The 25,081-nt window shown below is 44.8% G+C and overlaps 1 protein-coding gene across 4 annotated transcripts in view; it reads left to right on the forward strand.

Moving 5' to 3' along the window:
- TTC12 (tetratricopeptide repeat domain 12) overlaps positions 1–21,505 on the forward strand; it is a 41,604-nt gene extending 20,099 nt beyond the window's left edge. For 2 of the 4 annotated variants that reach the window (XM_035139505.2, XM_060283042.1), the window contains exons 13-21: positions 2,371–2,539; positions 6,513–6,605; positions 7,311–7,374; positions 8,281–8,415; positions 10,158–10,262; positions 12,039–12,107; positions 12,867–12,968; positions 14,964–15,063; positions 16,777–17,707. In XM_035139505.2, the coding sequence (XP_034995396.2) occupies positions 2,371–2,539; positions 6,513–6,605; positions 7,311–7,374; positions 8,281–8,415; positions 10,158–10,262; positions 12,039–12,107; positions 12,867–12,968; positions 14,964–15,063; positions 16,777–17,093 (1,154 nt within the window). In that variant the 3' untranslated portion in view covers positions 17,094–17,707. Of the gene's footprint in view, positions 1–2,370; positions 2,540–6,512; positions 6,606–7,310; positions 7,375–8,280; positions 8,416–10,157; positions 10,263–12,038; positions 12,108–12,866; positions 12,969–14,963; positions 15,064–16,776; positions 17,708–21,314 lie in introns of those variants that run through there. The other 2 variants (XM_060283043.1, XM_060283044.1) reach the window with 2 other exon arrangements.
- The last annotated feature ends 3,576 nt before the right edge of the window (positions 21,506–25,081 follow it).

Here is a 25,081-nt window from a genome sequence, read left to right on the forward strand (position 1 = left end):
ATTCACTCCTGTGAGTGCTCATCTTGCCAAGATCCTGCAACAAAGATTTGCAGGTCAAATGTAATTACAGCAAGTACAGCATTAGCAGTGAGCCTCTGGACTTCCCACTAACAACTCCCTGAGGCCCGTCACAAAGCTTCTGCCCATTAAACTTTTTATATTCAACATGATAGCCATGTTCAAATATATTAAAGGATGCCATATAGAGGAGGGAGAAAGGTTGTTTTCTGCTGCTCCAAAGAAGTGGATACGGAGCAATGGATTCAAACTACAAGAAAGAAGATTCCACCTGAACATTAGGAATAACTTCCTGACAGTAAGAGCTGTTTGACAGTGGAATTTGCTGCCAAGGAGTGTGGTGGAGTCTCCTTCTTTGGAGGTCTTTAAGCAGAGGCTTGACAGGCATATGTCAAGCATGCTTTGATGGTGTTTCCTGCTTGGCAGGGGTTTGGACTGGATGGCCTTTGTGGTCTCTTCCAACTCTATGATTCTATGATTCTACTTCTGGGAACTTCCACCTTGGCCTCCTCTTTGCTTGTGCTTGGACCTCAGGAGCACTTTCTTAGCTATTAATAACTAATAGTCCTTTGCAGTTAATACCGTGTTTCTCCTAAAATAAGACAGGCCTTAAAAATAAGCCATGGCAGGCTTTTCATGAGTAGAATAAATATAAGACATACCCCGAAAATAAGCCATACCGGGTAGTGTTGGGAGCAGGTCTGGATGGCGCTTCCGTTACGGTAGAAAGAGGAAAAGGACGATGCCTGTCGGTGTAGCGCGAAGCCCCGACCCAGCAGGACCCAGAGAGAGGTGAAGCCCTGGGACCCGGCAAGAGCCTCAACGCGCGCCACACGAAGCCCCAGCAGGAGCTTTGGCGCGCGCTGTGCGAAGCCTCAGGACCCGGGAGGACCTGGCAGCAGGCTCAGCGGGCGGCGCGCAGAGCCGCAGGACCTGGCAGGAGCCGGCAGCAGCTTCAGCTGCGCCGCATCGTGTGAAGCCGCAGGACCCGGCAGCGGGCTCAGCGGGCGGTGCGCGAAGCCGCAGGACCCGGCAGCAGCCTCAGCCGGCTGTGTGAAGCCCGGGACCCGGCGGCGCGCGAAGCCGGCAGGAGCTTCAGCAGCGCCGCATCGCGCGAAGCCGGCAGGAGCTTCAGCAGCGCCGCATCGCGCGAAGCCGGCAGGACCCGGCAGCAGCTGTCAGCAGCCTCAGCCAGCGGCTGTGTGAAGCCCAGGACCCGGCGGCGGGTGGCGCGCGAAGCCGGCAGGAGCTTCAGCCACGCCGCATCGCGCGAAGCCGGCAGGACCCAGCAGCAGCCTCAGCCAGCGGCTGCGTGAAAGCCAGGACCCGGCAGCGGGCGGCGCGCGAAGCCGCAGGAGCCGGCAGCGGCCTCAGCCGTGCCGCATGAAGCCCTGGGACCCGCGTGAAGCCGCAGGACGCAGCAGCGGGCGGCGCGCGAAGCCGCAGGACCCAGCAGCAGCCGGCAGCAGCCTCAGCCACGCCGCGTGAAGCCCTGGGACCCGGCAGCAGGCTCAGCGGGTGGTGCAAGAAAGCCCTGTACCATACTTACCGGTAATAATGCTGTACCCTACTTAGGTAATAAAAAAATAATACATCCCCTGAAAATAAGCCGTGTTGTGTTTTTTTGGAGGAAAAATTAATATAAGACGTGTCTTATTTTAGGAAAACACGGTAATGGCAGTGGCGTAGCAAGATTGCCACAGGGGAGAGGTTTTGCATCATCTTAATTGTCTTTTGTGTCCATGTGGCTCTGAAAATCCTTGGCTCAAGTTATGTGTCAATGCCAGATTGAAATGGTTAGACATGGCTCAGTCTCACATTTGTGTTAGACAAGGGAGTCCGGCTAGCGTCAAGCTTTCTCTGAAGGCATGTTCTCAGAAATGAGATGGCTACAGGATACATCCAGATGGACCAGAAGTTTCTTTCTTTAGGGAATGGACTTTCAAAAAGATGGTGGAGAAAAATAAGCTAGACAAGTTTCTGGAGCATGAAGTTGTTCAAATTAAGCCTTAAGTTGCACTTCTTGTGTCCTCCTGTGATGCTTGAAAGGTAGGACTAAAAGAGACATGTGAATTGCTTCTCATGTATGAATGAGATATATAATTTTCCCTTTAGAAATGGCAAGAGGGGGGGAGAGAGGAAGGGAAAGGGAGTAATGGAGAGTGCAGACAGAACATTCTTCCTTTTACATTACTCCTACAGACATATCCCTCAAGCAGATGACAGAGCAGTGCTCACATAGCTGAGTGATTCTGGAACTGAGACAAAATTGCTGACAAAAGACGTTTAGAGCACCTGGTGGAGCAAGCTGAAATTTTCTTGTTTTTCTTTCTTTCTTGTTTTCTTTTCCAGAGGAGAACCAGCGTCTGCTTCTCACTCATCCTGATGTCAACCTGCAACTTCCTTCTCTGTTGCTCTCTGAGGTGCCCAAAATCCAAGAAGAGTGCTTAGCCCTGCTTTCTCTCTATGCAGAAACAGAGAATGGGAGGATCCTGTTGGTCCGACACCTGGACACAACTAGGTATTGTATTTTAATCTGGCTTGTTTAAGCAGTCCCGGGGCTGAAACAGTCATGTTGGGGCTCAGTCTCTGAAGCTGAGATCACGAGCAATACAAGCATCCTACATATTTTCAGTCCCAGTGTTAGCTTTTCAGACTGCTTGGAATGGGACCTTGGTTTTTAAAGTTCGAGGAGCATTCCTTCAGCATCTTTTGCCTTTGGATTGGGAATTGGGCTTGTCTTCATTGAGTCTGACTTGACTTCCTTTTTTTCCAGTTTCTGAAGAATCTTGCATTTGGCCTTGGGGCTTGCACTTCACTTTCTAGTGTTTTGTCAAGCAGCCACTTACTGAGGGGTGGGGAACAATTTTCAGATTGAGGGCTACATTCCCTCATGGACAGCCTTCAGGGGCCACATGTTAGGGGTGCTTGAGGCAAAAGTGGGCAGAATAATAGGTGCGAAAGAAGGGTACATTCTAGCCACACAAGCACCAGAATTGTCTGCTTGCCTGCTTGCCTGCCTGCCTGCCTGCTTGCCTGCCTGCCTGCCTGCCTGCCTTCCTGTATCTCTCTCACCCCTCTCTCCATCCAGGCAAATAAGATATATAGTCACAGTGAAGCACTTGAAGAGGAGGACATATTCTGTAAGAGTTCCAAGGGCCAAACAGAGAGGCCCAGAGGGCTGGATTGGCCCCTGGGCATGAGGCTCCCCACCTCTGTGCTCATCCAATCCTATACACCAAGGGTGTCCCTTTGAGTGGAAAGCAGGAAAAGGAATGGGGGTAGGAAAATTCTGTTTCCTCCTCCTTCAGCAATAAGCTCCTTCTTGCTGGGCACCTGAGTTCAGAAGATGGCAAAGCACTTATAGACAAGCTAAAGCAAAATGGCTGCTCCTTAATTTCTTTGGGGAAACACACATCAATCTCCCTGGGTCCCCTCACCCCCGGTAATAAGTTTGCTGGTAATAAATAAAAACTCCCACCAAGAAAGAAACATTTTCTGGGGAAAATGGCATCTCAGCAGTGTAATTAAAAACAAAAGACTTCACTGTTTTGCATTGTTTGTAAGCCTAGCCAGGAATTAAATGGCAGCTCAGTGTATTGAAGAAGTCCCCTAGTGTCATGCTGAAAGGCTGTGCTCTTGCCTGCTTGGAAAGTCTGGTTTAAGCTTGTCTAGTTTTGCCATATCCCTACATAGCGGATGGAGCAGCAATTTGCAAAGGTTTAGCAGAAGGTGAGGTGTAGATGAATTTGCAGCTGTTCAGGACTCAAAGCTATTCTCCTGGGGTTCAGGCTGATGGAGCCACCGAGGCAACAGCAGACTGAATAGCTACCGTGTTTCCCCCTTTTTAAGACACCGTCTTATTACTTTTTTTTCTCAAAAAACCACAGGGTGGCTTATTTTTGGTGGGATGTCTTACTGGTACCGGTATTTTTATTACGAGTCTGAGGGAAGGGAGGTGTGTGCGTCCCTGGTGCAGCCCTCTCTCCCCGGCCCTGGGATGTTCGCGAAGGGCTGCTCTCTCTCTCCTCCAAGGTGGGGACTCACTTAATAGCAATCTGCTACACTGGAGCTTCTTAAATCTAAACCAGTATAATGGAATCTATCTGTGTGATACAGTCCTAGCAGTAGCCTATACCTAAAGCAAGTAAGGATCTCTACCAGCCAGCTGCCCAAGACTGCAAGACTGTCTGAAGTTCCAACAACATAGCACTTTGCAGTGCTATCACTGATAGCAAAGAAGCTACCTGCTGAGAACAAAGAAGCCAGCTAAGCAGCAATTAAGATTGCTGACTTGGTAAATGGTAGCAATTGAGAAGCAATTGAGCCAGCGAGGTGAGGAAGCACGTGTTGTTAGGACCGGCAGTTTAACTTTTGTGTAAAGCAGCGTTTAGCAGCTCCTTTTAGCAGCTCGCAAACAGCGAAGGAAAAAGTCCTTAATAAATAAATAAAAGTCCCCAAGGCAAGGACTGCGATCCAGACTACTTACAAATCCTTAAAGGGGCAGCTCCACAGACAACCAAGCAGCATAAGGTAGAAAGAAAACTGCAGCAGGATTTTTAAAAGGCTGCTTTATGCCCGGTAAAAGCAATGAGACAACAATCAGACACGGGAGATTCCCGTTAAGAGGAAATCAACGTGCATTGAATGGAAGGGAATTTAGGGAAAGGTGGGGGGAAGCGAGAGGTGGGCTGTGTGTGTGTGTGTGTGTGTGTGTGTGTGTGAGAGAGAGAGAGAGAGAGAGAGAGAGAGAGAGACGCAGGGGGGGGGAGAGAGACAGACGCGCGCACGGAGGTCTCTCCCTAAAAGGGAAAACAGCCTTTGCATTCTTCAATCGCCCCTCTTTTCTTCCTCGTGCCTTCATCTCCTCCCCACCCCACTTTTCTCCCCTTCACCAAGTAGAGCTTACACAGCTTGGCTAAAAAAATTATTTTTGGATCTTTTTATTTAAAAAAATGCTCTCAGAAACGGGGAAGGGAAATCACAAGGCTTCGGCAGCCAGCAGCTACGGCTGTTCGGTGCATTTTTACAAGCTTTTAAAGGAAATACGTGTCTGTGGAGCGACAGCAAAATGGGGAGAGATTTTTAAGGGGGGAGTTGGCTGGCAGGAGGGGGGTTATTGCTAGTGGGTGAAGGGTCTATCAGTATGTCTTATTTTCGGGGTATGGCTTGTATCGCGCAATTGCTTAGAAATCCTGCTATGGCTTATATAATGACTACGTCTTAAAAAAGGGGAAACACGGTATAGCAGCCCCTATCTGTTCTCTACCAGCTCTACCATGGCTGCTATACAGTATGTCAGGCAAGTCTCTGGGTGTTCCACATTGCAGCTGTGGCAGGACCAGGGAGTGAATGAGCTGCAACTGCTTTCTCTCTTGCTTCTTCAAGAGATCTAAAGGTCTATCCAGTATGTCTGAGAGCATTGGCCTTGTTAGCATAGCTGTTAAGTTCTCCCTTTTTTAAAGGGAAATTCCCTTATGCTGAATAGGCTTCCTTGCGAGAAAAGGGAAAACTTGACAGTTATGCTCATTAGGGCTGTAATTCACAAGCTGGAGGTGCCATTTTGTGCTAACAAACTGATTGTTAAGCCAGTGCATGAAATGTTAGGTTAACAAAAAAGTTTTCCTTCACTCCTAACTGATTCTATTCAGTCAAGCGCAAGGGACATAAAATTCTTACTTTTGCAAAATGTGGTAAACGTCTTATCTAAGCACATTTTTGCAGTTAAGATACCAGGCATATCAATATAAATGCATATATAAGCATGTGTTTCCAACTGCAATCATAACAGATTTTAGTTATTAACTTGATCTTGGAGAAAAAGATCCACTTGCATTCTTCTTGTGCTTCATTTGGACCTTGCATCAATATTTTTTTTTAGTTTTAAGCTTGTGCTGGTCGATTTGGAAATTGGAATCAATAACTTCTAGGATTATAGTGCCACTGTGCAGCATTAAAAATGTGTGCAAAAGGGATAATCTGCTTCGATTTGCTGTTTTTAACTTGGACAATACCCCCAATTGAAGAATGGCATATGTTTAAGTACATCATTTTCACAGAGGAACAAAAGACATTTCTAACACTTGTACCAACATTTTATAACATGAAGTTCCAACACTGAGGCAAATACGGTACATTAAAAAAAAAGAATTTCTTTTCATAATGCACTATATTTTGGTGTGTCAGGCTCCTTTGTCCACTTCTGTATAAAAGACCCAACACTTCACTGACCACTTACTGTTCCAGATGACATAATCTGCCTGTCTACTCCAATGAATTGCTTGTCTCACCCACCCACTCTAGCTATTTCATGTGGTTTTCTTAGCATGAAAGAAGGTGCATCAGAGATACTTGGATTGATAGTTTTCATTGGGAGAGTGACTGCTTTGAGTATAGCTTGGGTTTGTTTCCTAAGCAGCCCAATCAGGATTCTACCCTGCTTGCTTACCTCTGCTATCTCGCTGACCCAAGACATGTTTGGCTTTGTTTTTCAGGTGGCTACACATCTTTATGTCCTTCATCAAAGTTTTTGACAGCAGAGCTAGATGTGCCTTGAAATTGCTGACCAGCTTAATCCCAGAGGAGAAGTAAGCTGCCCTTAGATTCCTTCCTCATCCAGAACTAGCTTTGGGCATTTACTGAATCCTGACAATCATGTCTAAACTGTAGACTGCTTTAACAGGGCAGGGCTTGCACCCTTTTGTTTGAGAAGACCTAGGTGGCAACCACTAATATGCAAATCTCTAAAGAGTCATCTTGATTGGAATAGTTTTATGGAGGTTTGCTTGTTCAGAGGCAATGTATTGCTGCCTGCCAATGGCTAGGGAGCAACAATGAGGGAAGGCCCTGGACTTCAAGCCCTGCTTGTGGCCTTCCTGGAGGTATCTGGCTGGTTTTTGGGAGAAGCAGAATGTTGGAATACATGAGCCCACCTGGGTCTGGCTTTGGTATGCTGTCTCTGACAATGGAGATTCCATAGGGCCATCATGACTAGCATCCATTGAAGGCCTTGTTCTCCATGAGTTTGTCTGTTCCTCTTTCAATGCCATCTGAGTTCATCACCATATCTTGTCTTAGTGAATTATGACACTGAGTCAGAGGTTTGGGCATCTGTTTGGAAAGGCTTGGCAGGCTTAATATGTCCCTCCAGTCATCTGTGGAAGAACAAGAGCCCAGGCATCTGGTTGGCCACTGTAAGAACAGGATGCCAGCCAGACTAGATGAGACATTGGCCTGATCTAGCAGGCTCTTGCATTCTTGAGGTCTAAAGATCAGTCTCACTTTGTTACCAGGTTCAAAATTCAGTGCCGTATCAAACTCTCCACGGAGACTTTGCCACTATTCATAGAATTACTGGTAAGAAAACCTCTCTTCCTGAACTTTGCTCCAAGGCATTGTTTTTGTCCATTTTGTATGCTGCAGCTTCGTTTCATTTCAAATTTCTGCAGGGATTATTTACAGCTAAACTGAAATGCTTAACATAGACCTGGAAGATGATAGGTAGGATGAAAAGTTGGAAATAATTGGAGGCTGAATAAGGAAAAACAAAAAACAAATGGGTAGCTTTGATGTTTCCTGAAGCCCTCTTTGAATTGTCAGAGGGATTGTGAAGGTGGCAGGTGGGCATGATGAGTCTGGGTCTTGAGTTAGTTAGGCAGTTGCTTTTCTTTTGTCATACCCTTGTTCCTAACTCTGGTGCACTGAGACAGGAATCACCATGGAGTCTGACTCTCTGGATCCATGAAAAGGGATCCAGAATCTGTTTTTAAGTACTTTTACAAATACTAAATAATGGTAAGACAATTCAGATAGAACGTTAGGTTCCCAAGGTGCTTCTGTCCCTCACCAGTGTTTCATCCATTTTTGTCCTCAGCAATGGGGAAAGAGTTTGTTCATGGCTAGTGTTGCACACTGGGATTCAGCTGTTTTAAGCAGCAGCCCTGGAAACCCCTCCATTGCTTCTGGAGTTGAGTGACAAGGACATGGCATGAGATCCTCATAATAGCTGGATGAAGCCATTTCCATTCACCTTGTATTCCATAAAAAAATTACATTGTTGGTTTGTTTTCTGCTGATCTCAGGGCTGCCCCCACAGAGGTTTGGCATTTCCTCAGGAATGTTCATTTCCAAATACTGTAATGAAGGATTATTTTTTCAGTAGAGAGGGAATCTTCTAAAATTTCTAGTCTGGTTGTGATGTATTATGGGTGGATATACAACAGAATTCACATTGTCCCGACCTGTTTTCACTCTTTTCCCAAGAGTTCTGCTAAGACACTGAACAAGCTGGGCCTCGCCCATTGCATTGCCATCATGGGAGACATCTGCTCTGATGTGGTCATCCGAATGCAGATGACTGAAAGCCCAGATTGCTGGCAGGCCTGTTTGAGCTTTCTGGTGAGTAGGTGTGACCTGGCAGCATGCACTCCATTGCATTGGCTGAGCTTGTCCCCTCCCATCTTTTATGGGCTGGGGTTGCTTGCTTCTCCTATTCCTACCTTTGCTTCTCCTGCTGTGCTACCCTATTTTCGATATTTAATTCTTTCTTCTTAAATAAAACACAAAAGCTAATATTGAATGCAAAATTGAACTGCTAAGACATATCCCACCCAATAATAATCAAACCCAAATGTTGATGCAATCACAGATATAAAGCTTCAGAGTCATTTTTAAAAATGTGGCTTTTTGAAATAACCCTATAGAGTAGGGGTCAGCAAACTTTTTCATCAGGGGGCTGGTCCACTGTCTCTCAGACCTTGGGGGGGGCCGGACTATATTTTGAAAAATATAAATACCCTGCAAGCCGGTCCCACAGCTGCCTGCGGACCTGGAGGAGGAATGCACTCTGCACACGCTCAGGAGCATGTCTTGCCGGCACTCGCTCACCGGCGTTGTTGACGAGCAGCAGCCACTCCATCAGCCCATCTCCGCGGAGCTCCCAAGTGGCATGCGCCACGCACTGTGGCCCATCGTCCGAGGCCAAGTCGGCAGGCAGGCGGTGCACAGCTCACCCTCCAGCTGTTCCAGCGCGGCCGTCGAGTGCGCCACCAGCAGCAGCGCCAAGCCAGGCACGGGGCCAACAGGTGCGCCAAGCTCCGGCTGAAGCCCTGCAACGCACCCGTCACAATGCCCATGACACAGCCCAGACCCACCGCCCGCTGGCCTCTCCATCCAGGGCCGCGCTGGGTTTACCTCAGTGCACAGGCAGCAAGGCTTCGGATTGGTTGCAGGAGCTTCCTGCAGCCAATCCAAAGCCGTGCCAGTGTCACCGCCTGCCCAGAGGCATCCATGCTTCGGATTGGCTGCAGGAGCTTTCTGCAGCCAATCCGAAGCCGCACCAGCGTCGCTGCCTGCCCAGAAGCTGTGCCAGCATCATGGAAGTCAGTCGCCACGTGGCAAGGCATCTGCAGTACGCGGGACTGACCGAGCGGGCGGCAGGGTCCGCGGGCCAGATTTACAAGCCAGGGGGGGGGGGCGCACCCGGCCCCTGGGCCTTAGTTTGCCAACCCCTGCTATAGAGCATTTACTTAAGTCACTTTTGCTTCAACCATACTCTTCCAAAGCATTACGTGTTTCAGAAAATAAACTTCATTCCTCACAAGCAGAAGTTTGTAATCTCACATTTGGAATGGGGTGGGGGGTGGAGAGACAGTAAACTTAAAAGGGAAGCCCAACCAGAAATCTTCCTTTCCTGTTGCAATGGAAATATGACCTCCTTTAACTTCCTGTCACTGTTTTAATAGCGTCATACTCTCTCATCTGGATCTACTACAGTGTTATGGTCTCATGTAACTACTACCTGAACTTGCCTCATACTGAGTCAGACCATTGATCCAAATAGTCCATTAATGCTTGTGTAGTAATTGGCAACGGCTCTCCAGGGTTGCAGGGAGAGCAAATTCTTTTTCATCCTTTCATCTGGAGATGCCAGGAACTGAACCCAGGACCTCTTAAGTGAAAAACATGTGCTTTGCCTGCCCCATGGAGTGGTCAGATTCAATGAGTGACCAAAAGGGGAGTGCATAGTCCCTGGAGCAGGATATATGAGGAAGCTATGATCCCCAGACACTGAGATTTCCACATACCTGAACTGTTTTTGGGAAATCCTAGTGTGCTTATTTTGTCTTCTCCCTCTGAAGGATGAGTGCTGGAACAAAGGCACGGCCACCAGATACCCGGAGTGTCTCTATGCACTGCTTGGCCTGATGATGAACCTCTCTTTGGAACCCAATTTGCTCCTTCAGGTAAAGTGTTGGGCTCTCTCACCTATCCTTTAGTTGATTTGTTGGTTTCCCAAAGTGGAATTGAATTTAATATCTTTTGTGAGCCTTCCCACCTCTGCTGCTGTAGCTGTGAAGCTGTGGTCTTTTTCTTTCCCAGAATGTGCCCCTATATCCACCCCCCCCCCAATTCCTAAGGACAGATGCACCAGCCAGTGACCTCTTTTTTAAAATTAGTTTTTATTACAGGTTTTTTGTGTTTCAAAACAAATAAACAGGGGGAAGTACTGTACATCTATCATCTCCATTTTTTCAAAATTCATTTACATTTAGTGAGATACACTTTTGTCATAGATGTCTTGCAGTTTGGGGAAGAGAGAAAGGGGAGAGAGAGAGATGGGGGTACTGTTCTTCATTCTGTTTCATAGTATTAGCGTAGGGATTTAGGTCAGCATCACGTGGGTAGGCCCTTTGTTTATATTTTTATTGACAAGACATTAGGGGGTCCAGAGCTTGGTTCCTCCCCACAATCAAAGAGCAATGAAATAGGATACGAAATAAATTCAACCCAGTGGTCAAAAATGTGGTCTACACCACCATTTAAATCCATCTCAGCCAAAAGAAGAGTACTCACTCCAAAATGTATATGCAGTATAGATGGCATCTAACACCACAGACTTTATATTATTATTATTATTATTATTATTATTATTATCATCATCATCATTAATAATAATAATAATAATAATATACTACCCTATACCCGGAGGTCTGAGTGCAGCTCACATAAAAAGATCACAATACACTGGTACCTCGGGTTACAAACGCTTCAGGTTACAAAGGCTTCAGGTTACAAACTCTGCTAACCCAGAAATAGTACTTCAGGTTAAGAACTTTGCTTGAGGATGAGAACTGAAATTGTGCTGTAGTGGCGCAGCGGCAGCAGAAGCCCCCATTAGCTAAAGTGGTGTCTCAGGTTAAGAACAGTTTCAGGTTAAGAATGGACCTCTGGAACGAATTAAGTTCTTAACCAGAGGTACCACTGTATATAAAATAAAAATAAAAGCAATAACCCACATTTTTAAAGGGTATGGGATGTTGATCAGGTCAACCAAAGGCCTGGTTAAAAATGAATGTTTTTGTCACAGATACACCCAGGAACATCATCTAAATTCTGGAGAGGCTGCACCTCTATAACTTGCCAAAATCAGGCTTTTGGCTCTTGCAATTCCACATGAGTCCACTGTAATTGTTATTTAATATTATTATTATTATCATCCATGTACATTGTACATGACACTTGATAAAAAAGGAGAGGGCAGGATAAGTTGGGATGAGACATAGGGTTGTATCTAAAGTAGTACTGAGTTAAAAGTCACTGAGCTGTTTGCTGGTTTCACTGTGCAATGTTTTGGGCCAGTGGAACGCTGTTGCCCAAGAGAATATATGAGCAGATTGCTGGTAATTTGGTTGCACAATAGGTGGCATATTTTGTTGTTCAATGAGTTTCCTCTGGTGCAGCTGTTGCATTCTTCTGTGGTGCTACATTCAAACTCCCCGTCTGCTAGTGCACAATTAGCTGACAGAGAATGTTGGATGCAGTCCGTAGTGACAAGCTTTGTCGCTGAGAAAGGATCTGAATCAAAAACTGTCCAGTCCAAGTATAAATTTACTGCCCTGTGACTTAGAGCACTGTTATATGTCATACCTCAGAGGAGCCTTCCTGGTAATCCAGTAATTAGGAACAGTAATTAAGCTGCTGTTCTCAGCTGACATTCTCACCTTATTGGTTCTTTTCAGGATCTTGCCATAGAGATTTCTGGGAAATGCATGTCCCTCTTTGACTGTAAAGAGGGAGGAATTGTGACAGTAAGTGGTACTTGAGTTGAAGGGAAATGGTAGAATTAATATTAAATGAATATGTTTTGTTGTTCTCACAGTGCTGTGATGTAAATTTGATTTCTTATTGAGGTTTAATTATATATATATGTATATTATTATGTATTATATAATGTACTGACTTTGGTTTTAACAAAGAGAGGGCTATAAATTGCCTACATAATGCTCTTATGTCTATTCTTATCGTCTCTTGAGGAAGCATGCAGATTGGGCCTGGGATGTTGCCAGAAGCAGAGAAAAGTTTTGGGGGCAAAGGCAGTGGGAAGGAAAGAAGCAGGGGCTAGCTTGGAATGCCCACAGACTGCCTGCAGAGGATTATGGCTCAGAAATGAAGTAGCAGTATGCAACTGGTGAATCCTCCTCTTTCTTGGGAGTCACTTTTCTTTGCTTCCAACCATGATGGCTTTGTCATGCCACTCTGACTTATTTGTGCTCGGGATTTTAGCTTGGGAACTGAAGCACAAATAAATGTAGGAGTTGTCATCCTATAGCCTGAACTATGCTTTGTCTCAGATTAATACCAAAATGATGAGCTTCCTTTCCAGATAATAAATGTTTCGTATCTGCTTGCTGTTTTATTTTCTGCCTTGATGGTAATATATAAAAGTAAAAGGTCCAGTCAGCTCTAGCAAAGGACCATTACATGAACAAATATGATAGCTTGTTTTTTGAAAGAAGACAAATCAATTTCTCTCTCTTACTGCCACCTCCAAATTTCTTCTCCTTAAGCGAGCAGTTGGGCTTTTAAGTCACATCCTGCCAATGAGTCCAGAGGCACAGGAAGAGGCAATAAAAGATGGCGTGGTGAGCAAAATGATCAGATTTCTCAAGGTAATTAGCCAATTTCAGGTTTCTATAACATTAAGAAAGTCAATGGTTTCATGACAATGCCCTGTACAATGAAGGTATAGTTGAACCTGGGATACAGGAGCATAGGAAGCTGCCTTTATACAGAGTCATATCATATGACTCTGTATAAAGGCAGCACTGGCTGGCAGTGGCTGCCCAGGATTTCAGGCGGAGCTCTCTCCCATCCCTACCTGGAGATGCTGGGGATTGAACCAGGGACCAGGGGTGAAACTAGGCTTTATTTCACCCAGGTCCGAACCAGTTTGGCACTCGCCCATGTGTATTTGTGGACACGCACACACAGGCTGGGAGCATCAATGACACCCCTTTGGAAGCTTCACCCAGGGTAAAAAACCTGGCTAGCCCCCCCCCCCCCCCGTAGTTATGGCTCTGCCTGGAACCTTCTGCATGCAAAGCAGATGCTCAGCCTCTGAGTTGCAGCCCTTCCTCTGCCTTATACTGAATCAGAAGCAAAAAACACTAGGTGCAAAATGGACTCTGGTTATACAGAAACTAGGGTTGCTTATTATAGGCATCTCTCTTCTTTCTTCCCTGAAAGTGTTCACACTTTAAGCTATGTGGAATCAGATCATTGATGCATCTAGCCTGGTACTCATTGCCTTTTTTTGCTGCGATGGAGCAGATTAGCCCAGCATTTGCCAGTTCTGAATTGGTAGTGTTTTCCCAAAGTCTATCTCGCCACCTGCGGTATGAGATCTTTTTAGCTGGAGATGCTAGGGATTGAACTTGTGGCCTGCAAAGCATGTGCTCTACCACTGAGCTATAGGCCCAACCTTTCCTTAGTATATATAGAACTTATAAATAATTTATGGGATTGCCCAACTACCTGCACTGCTATTCAGGTCCTCCCCCTGCTGTCCCTTCCTCCAGTGTGGCAATGTTCTTTCCAGTTATTTTTATAGTACTTCAGCCACACTCTTCAGCTGAAAAAGAAGAGCCCTCAGAACATAAGATAGCTGCAGCCTTGCAATCTAAAAGAAGGAATTAATAGAAGGAAGGTACCATGACACACTGCCCTGAATACATCTTAGCCCTTTAAAACCAGGGGAGAAGCAGCAGTGCACCCACTTACAATGGTACTCTCACTGCTTTCCACTCCCCGCCCCCCAGGAATCCCAGAAGTTGTAGTTTAGTGAGGAGGTTGAGATACCTCACCTCTTAACATAACTATTATGACTGGATGGAGTCACAGCAGAAAAGGGATGCTTGGAAACTGCATGAGATTCATAGCATTGCTATGCCTCACTCCCAGCATATCCAGTCTGCAACCATTTGAAGAATTCTAGGCATTCCTTTGGCATCTTAGCGTGGCAGCAATGAGGTCAGTTCCCACTTTTCCCCCCATTCCATCTTCACCCATGCAGGCTACGGCATGCATAATACAATGAATAGAATACAATGAATATGTATAAGATAATGAAAAGCAAAATTTAGCAGGAGCAGAGAGGAAGGAAAATAATTTACTGAGTATTGGATGACTCTGTAGCATTAGCTCTTCACATCTAAATAATGTTTTGGCCTAGAGAAAATGGTCCAGGTACCTATGAAATCTGAAAGAAGAGACCTTTTCTACGGTCTATTTAATGTGCAGTGAAGCCATCCCTTGGATTGATTTATTCCCTTATCAGCAATTCATGTATGGAAATGAACCATAAGAAGCATCATTAGAACTGCATATTCTTGAGAGTGCCCATATTCCTGTTAGAGGTCACAGACTGTTGTAGTTTTAGAGCTTGAATCTGATTATGAGGCATTGTCTGGGCATAATTAGGAGCTAATATTTTTAAAGATGGAAGAAAATTATTACTCTCAGAATGCCAAAATACCCCATGATTTGCTGCCCTGTCATAAAGCACCCATAAACTTTCTGGAACTGAGGGCCTTGTCCTATATTTCCAAACCCCAGAGTGCATAACTAGACATTTAATGGATGCCTCTTTTTTTACTCCAATCTAGGCAGATGGGCCGATCACACATGGCTATGCAATGAAAACCCTGGCTGTTTGTGCCAAAAGCAGCCAAGAGGCACAGGAAGAGATTGTAAAGCTGGATAAAAGTAAGTGTTGGCTGCAAAGAGTTGATCTGGGGCAAGGACCACAGACAGGGATCTCTGCTGTCTACAGGATGAAGCAGGACCGTTAATCCTGTCTTATACCCTGCAGAATCCAAATACATTTAACAAACAGGGTGGCCTTCACTGCTGCATAATACGGCCTCCAGTCATTTTTAAAGTGCAGCCTGTTGTGCCTGTTTTCTATGAAGAAAATATGTGTGTGTGCAGAACAGTAAACTTCCATCTTGGAAGAGGAAACAGTATCTTGCGCTCTTAATGGGAACAGTTTAAGGAGCAGAAAAGAGGGACTGTACACTGTAAGCAGAGTTGTTGGTTTGGCGGGGGGAGGAGGGAAAATCTATGTTATAAGACAAACACAAGCTTCCTTTTGAGCTTGACTCTTAATGCAAATGTGGAGACCGGCCGGGGGGGGGCACATTTGTAGAGGAGAGATTAACTTCCCCACCAGCAGGTTCTCCCTTAAAAATTATCTCCTCCCGCGTCAATTTTGACATAGCAACTGAGCTGGGGGAAGAAGGGTGGGGAGTGAAATGGCTCAGAAGAGGGGAGATTACTTTGGGGAAATGATTTGGGTGCTCCCTTTGCATCACCTTGGCAAATGTGAGTTGCTGCAAACACTTTGCCAAGGGGACACATAGCAAATAAAGTAACTAGTTCTGCCCTTAGGAGGATTTTATTGACCCCGATGGGGTCAAGGAGAGGAGCCCTCCCACCTCCCTAGTTCTAGCCTGCCTAGGGCCTGTAATGCATTTGGGCCTCTAATGAGAAGCTGAGTTTTGGAGATTTTTTAATAGGTGAGTGACAGTTTGATGCAGATACCTTTGTGCAGGACACCCTTTCTTAGGGTCACTTCTGAGAGCATGGTTCTGAGATTATTCCTGAGCAACAGCTTTGAGCTTTTGATCTTAGAGCTCATTTCAGTTCTCTTCCCCACCCCCAAATCAAATTGTTGCATACCTTGGAAGCCTGCTCTGGGAAAGCACCGATGCCTACAGCTGACTGCTCAGACAGTCATTAGAAGTCTGCGTAATAATCTCCATCTAATTGCAAGGTAATATTGGGACCCTGTCTTGGAATAGGTTGACTTTTAGATCATTAGCATGTAATTCCTGCAAGCCAGCTTCCACGTGCATGGTGTTTCTTGAAAGAGGAGAGCAGTGTCCCTGTTACAATGGGATCTTTGGAATATGGATGAAGTTGTCCCTCAACAAAGTGTGAAATCCTTGGATCTATCTGGTTCTTTCCCCACCCATAAGCAGACACCTTGAAGGAAGCTCTCACACCCTCCCAGCTTGTTGAAAGTCACACCAGACCCCTCTCAGTACAGAACCGCCCTTTGCTGCTTCAAAACCTTTTCAGCCCACCTCTCTGGCACCCTGACACTAAATTGCTTTCCTATCCAAGCCTTTTAGGTCAGCTTGCAAAATGGCTCCCCTGGGATGTGGGTGGAGCAGCAAGTAGCAGGTTGGCTCTTTTCAATTTATTAAAAGATTTGACATGAGTTTAATCTGCATTTTCTCCCCACTCCCTGTCCACAGGGCAGCCGTGTTACTGCTAGTTCTTCCATCTCACTTTTCCAAAGAACCATGAGGGTGTTTGGCATTGAGGGGACAGAGTCTTTCGTCACATCCCTTACTCTTTTGCTGATGTTTGACACAGTTTCACTTTGGCTCCACACCCCCACCCCCTTTGCAGAATGTAAGATCCTGCTGAAGTTTCTGCGCTCAGAGAATGAGGTGTTGGCAGGAAATGCTGCTTTCTGCCTTGGGAGGTGCTTTGAGGTGCCTGGAGCAGCCACAGATTTGCTCAACGTGGATATTGTGCGGATTTTATTGAAAGTCGCTGGCAGGGATGCCCAGCGGACGTCTGTGCAACAGAACGCAGCCATTGCTTTAGGAAAGCTCTGCGCAGCTGATGCCAGGCAAGTATCCACAGATGTGGGCTCACTGAGGATTATCCTCCTTCTGTTGGTTTTATTTATTTGTTTATTTGTCATATTCATGTCCTGCTGAACTACTAAGTGAAGTTCTCAAGGCAGCTTCCAATATATTTAAAATACAGAAAAATGCTAAATGTTACTATGCATGTAATCACAAAAGGTGAATATTAGTTTTCCCTTGCCCCAGAAATAGCTGCCAAGCCGCTGACAGGTACTGTAAGTCTCTCTTTCCCTCCCTCATTGTCTCCCACAATCCCTGGCTCTGGAGACAGATGCAAGGCACGCTGGGGGAATAAAGGCTAGACCTCTGAGAAGCTCATTTTTTATGGCTTTCTGGTCTCGTTTTGCATTTATTTGTGCTAATTTGTATTGGCAGCCATCCTTGGAACTGATGTTATTTGGCAGATTATGAACAAATATTGTAAATCAGTACACATTCAGCCACTTTGGTGGGCTTTAAAGAAACAGCTGTAGTGGGTTAAGGCATCAAGCGGTGAATGATTTTTGCGTGTGAGAGATGATTGCTTGACTGTTCTGACACATCACAGCCAAGTGGTGAGGCCAGGGTTTTCCAGTCAGTCAAGTTTTTATTATTTTTCAGTCAGTGTCCATTATAATATCATCACTTGTTACCTTCTAGAATCCCTTTTGACATGTGGAGTGGGCCAGGAAGTGCTGAGTTCTGAGTGCACAGGGAGCATTTGCAGGAGATGTTGCCTTCAGAATAGCTTCACCAACATCTCAGCTGTTAATCCAGACTTGCCCTTTGTAACATGTAAAAAAAAAAGCATCCATGGGCTTGCAAAACAGATTTCTGTCTACATAACACATTTTAGCAGTCTTAGGAAGCTTGAGTGGTTGGATCTTATCAGACTTGATATTCCCAGCTGGAAAGACATCAGGCTTATCCCCAGGCCAACAGCATTGGGCAGAATGTCTAAGGCTGCAGTCCTATGCACACTTACTTGAGCCCAGTGAGACTTGCATCTAAAAAAGGTTAATTTGTTTGGGGCTGCAAGCCTCTTTGGCTATGATCAAACTGGCTTGTGGGACTGGAAATGAGGGGAGCTGCTGGATTATCCTTCTATCCCTATAAGAGAAACACATCCACAGCCAGAGGGGCTTCTTCTTTCCCAGTTGTCAGAGCTCCTGAAGCCTCTCCCTGCCTGTGAAGGGCTTTGCACAAGAGAACCTGCCCTGCCCAAAGAGAATTTGAGCATTTCTCAAAACCGACCATGAAAATAATAAAAAAGCCTCCATATGCTGCATAAAGTCCTTCAGTGTCTGTGCTTTAAGCCTGGCCATTCTCGATGTGGTGAGGTCAGCCTGAATTTGTTCTGATATTGGCTCTCCCTTTCCGCAGGCCGGAGACTGAATGGGCAACGTATTGACATACAGTCCTCGAGCCTAATTGCACCTTTTTGAAGCAGGACAGGTTTTGCCAGTTGCAGATGGGATGTTTGTGTGTCTGTGTTTCATGCATACAGTTTGTGCAAGAGGAAAGCAACGATCTGTGGTGAAAGCGGGAATGTGCTGCAATGTGAACACACCTGGCTTTAGATCCGGCAGGTCCATGATAGACCATTGTCTAACGTTAGAACACCTAATAGAAAAATACAACTCGGGGAGGCAGGCCTCACTCTACGCCGCATTAGTAGATCTAAAAGCAGCCTTTGACCCAGTCCCCAGAACCAGACTCTGGGACAGACTTCGTGCCACCACCATTGACAGAAGGCTATCATATTTTATACAGGCAGTCCACTCAAACACGGCTTTTAGAGTCAGGTCTAGGGCACCTAACAGACCCCATTAAAACCTATGAGGGAGTTAGGCAAGGGTGCCTTTTGACCCCTCTACTATTTAATTTTTATCTAAATAACCTGGTAAACACTCTCAGTAACCTCGAATTCCATTCCCTGAAGATAGCAAATCGGCATATCACGGTTCTGTTATACGCTGATGATGTGGTAATACTCTCTAGAACCCTCATAGGGCTCAGAAGAGCTTTAAGAAAACTAGCAACCTATTGTAAAACAGAACTCCTTAAAATAAATTACCAGAAGACAAAGATTCTTGCTTTTGGGGAAAAACCAAAGATCAGAAACTGGGAACTCCAAGGCCGCAAATTAGAACAAGTTTTGAACTATAAGTAGTACCTAGGAATAGCGGTCCAGGCTTCAGGATCCAATAAAATCCATACAAATTCTATTGGGAGTGTTGGGGAAAGATCTGCAAACTGTATCCTCAATTTTTTTAGAACCCAATGGGGCTTTTATGTCCCCACGTCCCTAAAATTATACAAGGCCAAAACGTTGGCTCAGCTCCTCTATGGATCCTTCTTGGGTGGGCCCGCCATCCTCGTCTTTCACTCCACTCGAGAGAGTTCAATCTAAACTTCTCAGAGCCCTCCTAAAAATCCCCAGATGTGTTTCAAACACATGGGTCAGATTAGAAACAGGGTTAATGAGAGTCGAGGCTTACATTAGCTTAACATCATTCTATGAATGGCTGACACTGAAATTGCACCCCCGAGGCATAGCTCTACTGATCCTATGCGACCGGTTCCAGTCTGGTTGGCAGACAGCAGTCCTGAACACTCTCCAGAAATTGGGCTTTGCTCCCCAAGCCCTTTTAAATTTGGGCCTGGATCAAGCAAGATCTGAGGTCAGGCAAAGAATCACGGATTCTGAGAGACAACAGGACTGCTTGAGGTCCCCTGATTTTATAATCGCAGAAAACGAGAGATACATTGCTGCCCCGGCAGCATACCTCTATTTCCTCGAATCCAGAAACACAAGAAAGGCCTTTACTCTCGCCCGAAGTTTGGCGTTGTCCTCGCCAGTTTTGGAAGGATCTTTTGGAAAAGTCCCATATGCCCAGAGACTTTTGTGCCTGCCTACTAGGGGAAATAGGAAGCTCTGAACATTTGTTTTTTAGGTGCCCCTTTTATGACGAGGTACGCAGAGATACCATTGCCCCCACAACTGGAGAGGCTTGCTGACCATCCCGATAAGCCTAAACTTAATGCTCTCCTCTTAGGCAAAGATCAAAAGACAACATGGATGGTTGCCAGATTCTGCATGCAGATATGTAGGCGCAGACCATCCTCCTGTAACAAATTAGTCTGCTGGGAAAACAGGGTGAAAGGGCTAATCTGTATGGTATCTCAAACTTTAAATTTTAGGCTCTCATGTGTCTATGTGTTTTAATTCTTAAGCTGTTTGCGGTATACTGTTTTAAATGCATATTTTATTCTTGTGAAAACTGTCCTAGATGTGCCTTTCGAGCTGGTCTATAACCATAATAAACAAATGAATGAATGAACACAGCCCCGTGTAATAGTTCTCAGGAATATGAAGTGCTTAGATTCAGAACACATTAAAGTACTTCTTCACTCCATGGAATGGAACTTGCTCCCACAGGAGGCAGTGATGGCTACTTACTTGGGTGACTTTAGAAGAGGATTAGACAAATTCATGGTTCCTACCCAGGGTTTCTGTGCTTTTCCTCCATGGTCAGAGGCAATATCCTTGGAAATTACAATTGCCGGATACCACAGGAGGGGAGAGCGCTTTTGTGCTCGGGTCCCGCTTGCACTCTTCTCAAGTTATTAGAGCGTTGTGTGAGAGAGATCTGGTGCCAGCCAATCCAGCTCCCCTGCTCCCCAGTATGCCTACAACAACTTAACTCTGTTGTGTGAGGAGGAAGAGGAATTTACAAAAAAATAAGCTTTTTTATCTGCTGAGAAATCTATTGAAGAAGGCATGCAGGTTCCCTTTCAAGTTGCTGTCTACTCACTTGAAAACATTGGCAGCATTAAGATAAATTCAACAGTGTAAATAAGTTTTGATGGATGTAATAATGGAATGCTGAATGGTTTAGTTTATGTAAAATATGAAGGGATTTATGTTATGCAAAATGAGCCATGGAAAGAGAAGAATGGAAGTCATTGATATTTTAAGTTTATTTAAATGAATACTCTAAATTGTAAAACAATACAGTCATACCTCATGTTATGTTCGCTGAGGGTTACGTCCTTTTGGGTTGCGCTTTGTGCATGCGCAGAAGCGCCGAATCACAACCCACACGTGCGCAGACGCGGGTTGCGAATGCTGCAGGTTGTGAATGTTCACAACCTGAGTGTCCACTGTAAATTTAATAAAAATGAGAGTGAGTGTGTGTGTGTCTGTGTGTTTCTGTCTACGAATCTGATAAGTGAGTGACACATAACTTCATCTTTTGCCCTGGTAATTACCATTGACTTAATCTTTCTCTTTTGCTTTGCACCTTCTAGACACACTAGTCGGCTGCGGGAGCTGAATGGAATGGCAGTCCTCAACACCTCTTTGAAGCACATGCAGAGATTTTAAGGGCTTCTGCAAATGTTCCAGTGCATGTTTACAAAATCTGCCATATCTCTGGTCAGGGCTGCACTTTGTTTTTGTAATAAAGAGGATTAATAGGAACAAGGCTACTGTTTGGTGATTTATGGAGGGAGAGATAAAAGAGGATGACTGAGTTAATACAAAGCCTGAGGCCATGCCTGGATGAAAGAGGATTTTTTCCCCTTCCCACTTTCCATGAGCAAATCTCTTGGTATGATAAAAGTTGCACTGTTTCAAGAGGGCTCTGAAATAGCCACTGGTTTCCTTGTTGCAGAAGCCACTTGTCAAGTGTTAATGCTGTCTTAGGTGTCGATTTTCATGCCCAGATAGGTAGACAGCCTGAAAATATATATGAGAAAATGTGTCCCTTTTTAAGTTGAGGGTGATGTCAATGTCCTAGACAGACATTGACAATAGAAGGTTATTAACAAAAATGGGCAGTTGTCAGTCTTAAAGAATCAAAAAGGACATTTGAGGTGGAGCTGTGTGGAGGGTAAATTGGACTTAGCAGCTTAGCACATACCTCCTGTTTGTGAAAGACCAAGCAACACACTGAATGCACACAGAAATCTATTGCAAGGTCAGATGTGGACCTGGCCCCCAGGCTGGTGGATTTAGCTTCAGTACTTCTTTGCTGCTTAATCAAGTTGCAGTAATATAATCAAAATGGGCAGCCAGCCTATGAAGAGGAGAAAAGAAACAGAAAAGTAAAGGGCAAGCTTATTTGATTTCAGATTGGCTCTTCTCTTCTCCCTCCTTGACACTTTTAGACGGCTATTATGCCAAAAGCAGCAGATGTAAAATTAGATATCATTATGTCCTCTTGGGAGCAGCTGATGAGTGTATTAATCTTCCCCACTTCAGAGGAAGGTGCTGTTTGGAGTGAGTTGGGCTTTCTTCCAAGCCAGATATGATGGCTGGCTGGAAGGGGCTGCTTCTCATTTGACAGTGAACACCAGCACAGCAGTGTTGGTCTCTTTGGGTTGTGGGCCCTGGTGGATACTGGTTTAATCACCTTCACTTGGTGGTCACTCTTCACTTGGTGGTGCACATTTTAATTGAATAGGTCTCAGGTTGTACTTTTGCATTCTGTTGCTATTCTTTACAACATTATCCTGTATGCTCATGTCTATCGAAACCTTTCTTCTGAAGATAACCCTTCATGCATCTGATGGAGCTGACTCTAGTCCACGAAACTATAAGCCAAAACAAGGTTTTTTATCTTTAATGTATCACAAGACTGGATGATTATTATTGTTATTATTATTAGCGTTATTCTTTGGATTAATAAATGCACACAAACATTTCCGATGTGGGCAAACCCAACCCATATAGGCAGCCCATGTGTCAGTGCCGTTCCAAACTAAAAAAACAAAAAACTCCCCCCCCCCAAAAGTTCAACAATTATGCTTAGAAAATGCAACAACTTTTCTGTCTGGATTTTCACTGTTTGAAATATAGCAATCCTAACCACATATGAATCAGAAGGCTCTTCTCTCCATTGACTCAGTCTCTTCAAGGGATAGCTAAAACATGTTTATATGTTTTTATAGTGTCACAGGATGGCTTTGTTATAGTTTAGGGATGTCCAACAGGTTGATCATGATCTACTGGTAGATCCCTGCGAGGTTTTGTTAGATCGCGGTCAATCTCTGGCTCCCTTTCTTTAGCGCTGCTAAAACTGACTCCTGCCCCGCCCCCTCCAAAACCCTCCAAAAAATGGTGCTTTTGTCCTCAACAACTTTGAGCTGGAACCCCCCACCAAATGGGGGTAGATCACTGCCAGTTTTTAATTTTGAAAGTAGATCGCAGTTATGCAGAAAGTAGATGGCCACCACTGTTAAAGTTAATCCATTGAAGAGAGTCAGGAGCCTCTGAAGGAGGAGTCTTACAGCATGTTATCTTCAGTACATCTTTGAGGTCTTCTTTGATTCCTCCCCCCCCCTTCCAGGCATTGACCAGACCCCCCAGGACTTCTTGCTTCAAGACTATGCCTTGGCCCTCTTGAGCAGCAAAGTTGGCCCTTTCCCCCTCAAAGTCACATTTTGCCTTCTCCTGTAGAGGATTACAACATTGATTCTGGAGCTGTGACACATTCTTTATACAATACAGGTATTATTTCATGTTTGCAAAGCTCCATGCTTGATCCTTCTGCACCCATGTCAAGTGATGGGTCCAGAGTCCTCCTGTTCTTTTTTTCTGCCCCTTTGATTGTGAACAGGCTCTTCTGTAACCACTAGATGGCAAACTGGTTACTCATTAAATTCTTCCACTAAGACGCATATGCAAACTATTTCAAGAGTTGCTTGGACAATATCCATTGCAGTTGCTTATCAAAGCAGATGGCTGACATCCACTGCGCTGTTAGGATTATGTTTAGATGTACTAAATCAGAAGTGTGCATTGGTGTTGCTGTGAGCGCTGAGGTCTAAGGTTGATACTTACTCCCTGGGATTGGCTTCCTGGAATTAAAGAAATCCAGCACAACTTAAATGGAAAAGATGTAAAATCGTTTTCCAACATTTTACTGGGAAGTTGTGGATTCTAAATGCAGAGCTGCTTAATCAAGAAGGTGCTAAGCATTCACAGCCTCCTTTTGGAATCATGCAAAAGTCTCTAATGAGGCTAAGTTTGGAGCCAGCCTCCTTTGAATTTAGTGCAGAAGCTGATTTTTTCAGTGCTAGGATTTAGACTTAAAGCCTGTGATATAATAGTAAGAACAGAGACTATTTTTCTGTCACCTGATTTAACCATGGCTGGTATGAAGATAAAGTTTCCAAAAGAGCGTGTCTTGTTACTTTGTAGCCTCACACAACCTACCTATAAGAACTTAATAAATAATAACATAATAATAATAATAATAATAATAATAATAATAATTTTACAGGTTAAGAAGTAGTCCTTGGGCTTGCCAAGGAGTGTGGTGGAGTCTCCTTCTTTGGAGGTCTTTAAGCAGAGGCTTGACGGGCATATGTCAAGAATGCTTTGATGGTGTTTCCTGCTTGGCAGGGGGTTGGACTGGATGGCCCTTGTGGTCTCTTCCAACTCTATGATTCTATGATTCGTTGTTCATCCCATAGATACCATTTACTCCAGAAAGCAAAAGCAACAGTGATGGTAGCAGGGAGATCTGTGGGACTAGAAAAAGGATCCTGAAGAACACCACCACCAGCCCCACCAGCAATAACAAGATCCCAGAGGAGAATACTTTTTTATAAATTCCTGCAGTCTCCCCGGTACTTTCAACAGCTGCTGGCTCTGAAAGTTGCAGGCGCTGGGAGCTGTTGATGGCACCTTCCCAAAGCTGCAGAAACTTCTGCTGAACTGGGGGAGGCAGCATCTTTCAGGAGAGCAGATCCAGGAGCTACATGATAGCCTAGTTTGGCACCATCGGCAGCACCTTGCTGTTCGCAAGGACAGTTCTTTCATTGTGAGGGCAAATAACACCTGTCAATATATCTGATTTTGCTGTTATGATTATAGACACAGGAAAAGAGAGCGAAGCTCTGTCTCTCACACAGTGGCAGAGCTTTGTTTTTTTCTAAAACATTTCCCCCCCCTCACCTTGTTATATTGTTGCCTTTATTTTATTTTATTTTAAATAATTTTTAATAGATTTTACAAGTGTAAAGTTATAAGAATACCAAATACATATTCATATTTAGAGATTCCTCTG

The sequence above is a fragment of the Zootoca vivipara genome, chromosome 15, assembly GCF_963506605.1.
Source record: "Zootoca vivipara chromosome 15, rZooViv1.1, whole genome shotgun sequence".
Classification (NCBI taxonomy): domain Eukaryota; kingdom Metazoa; phylum Chordata; class Lepidosauria; order Squamata; family Lacertidae; genus Zootoca; species Zootoca vivipara.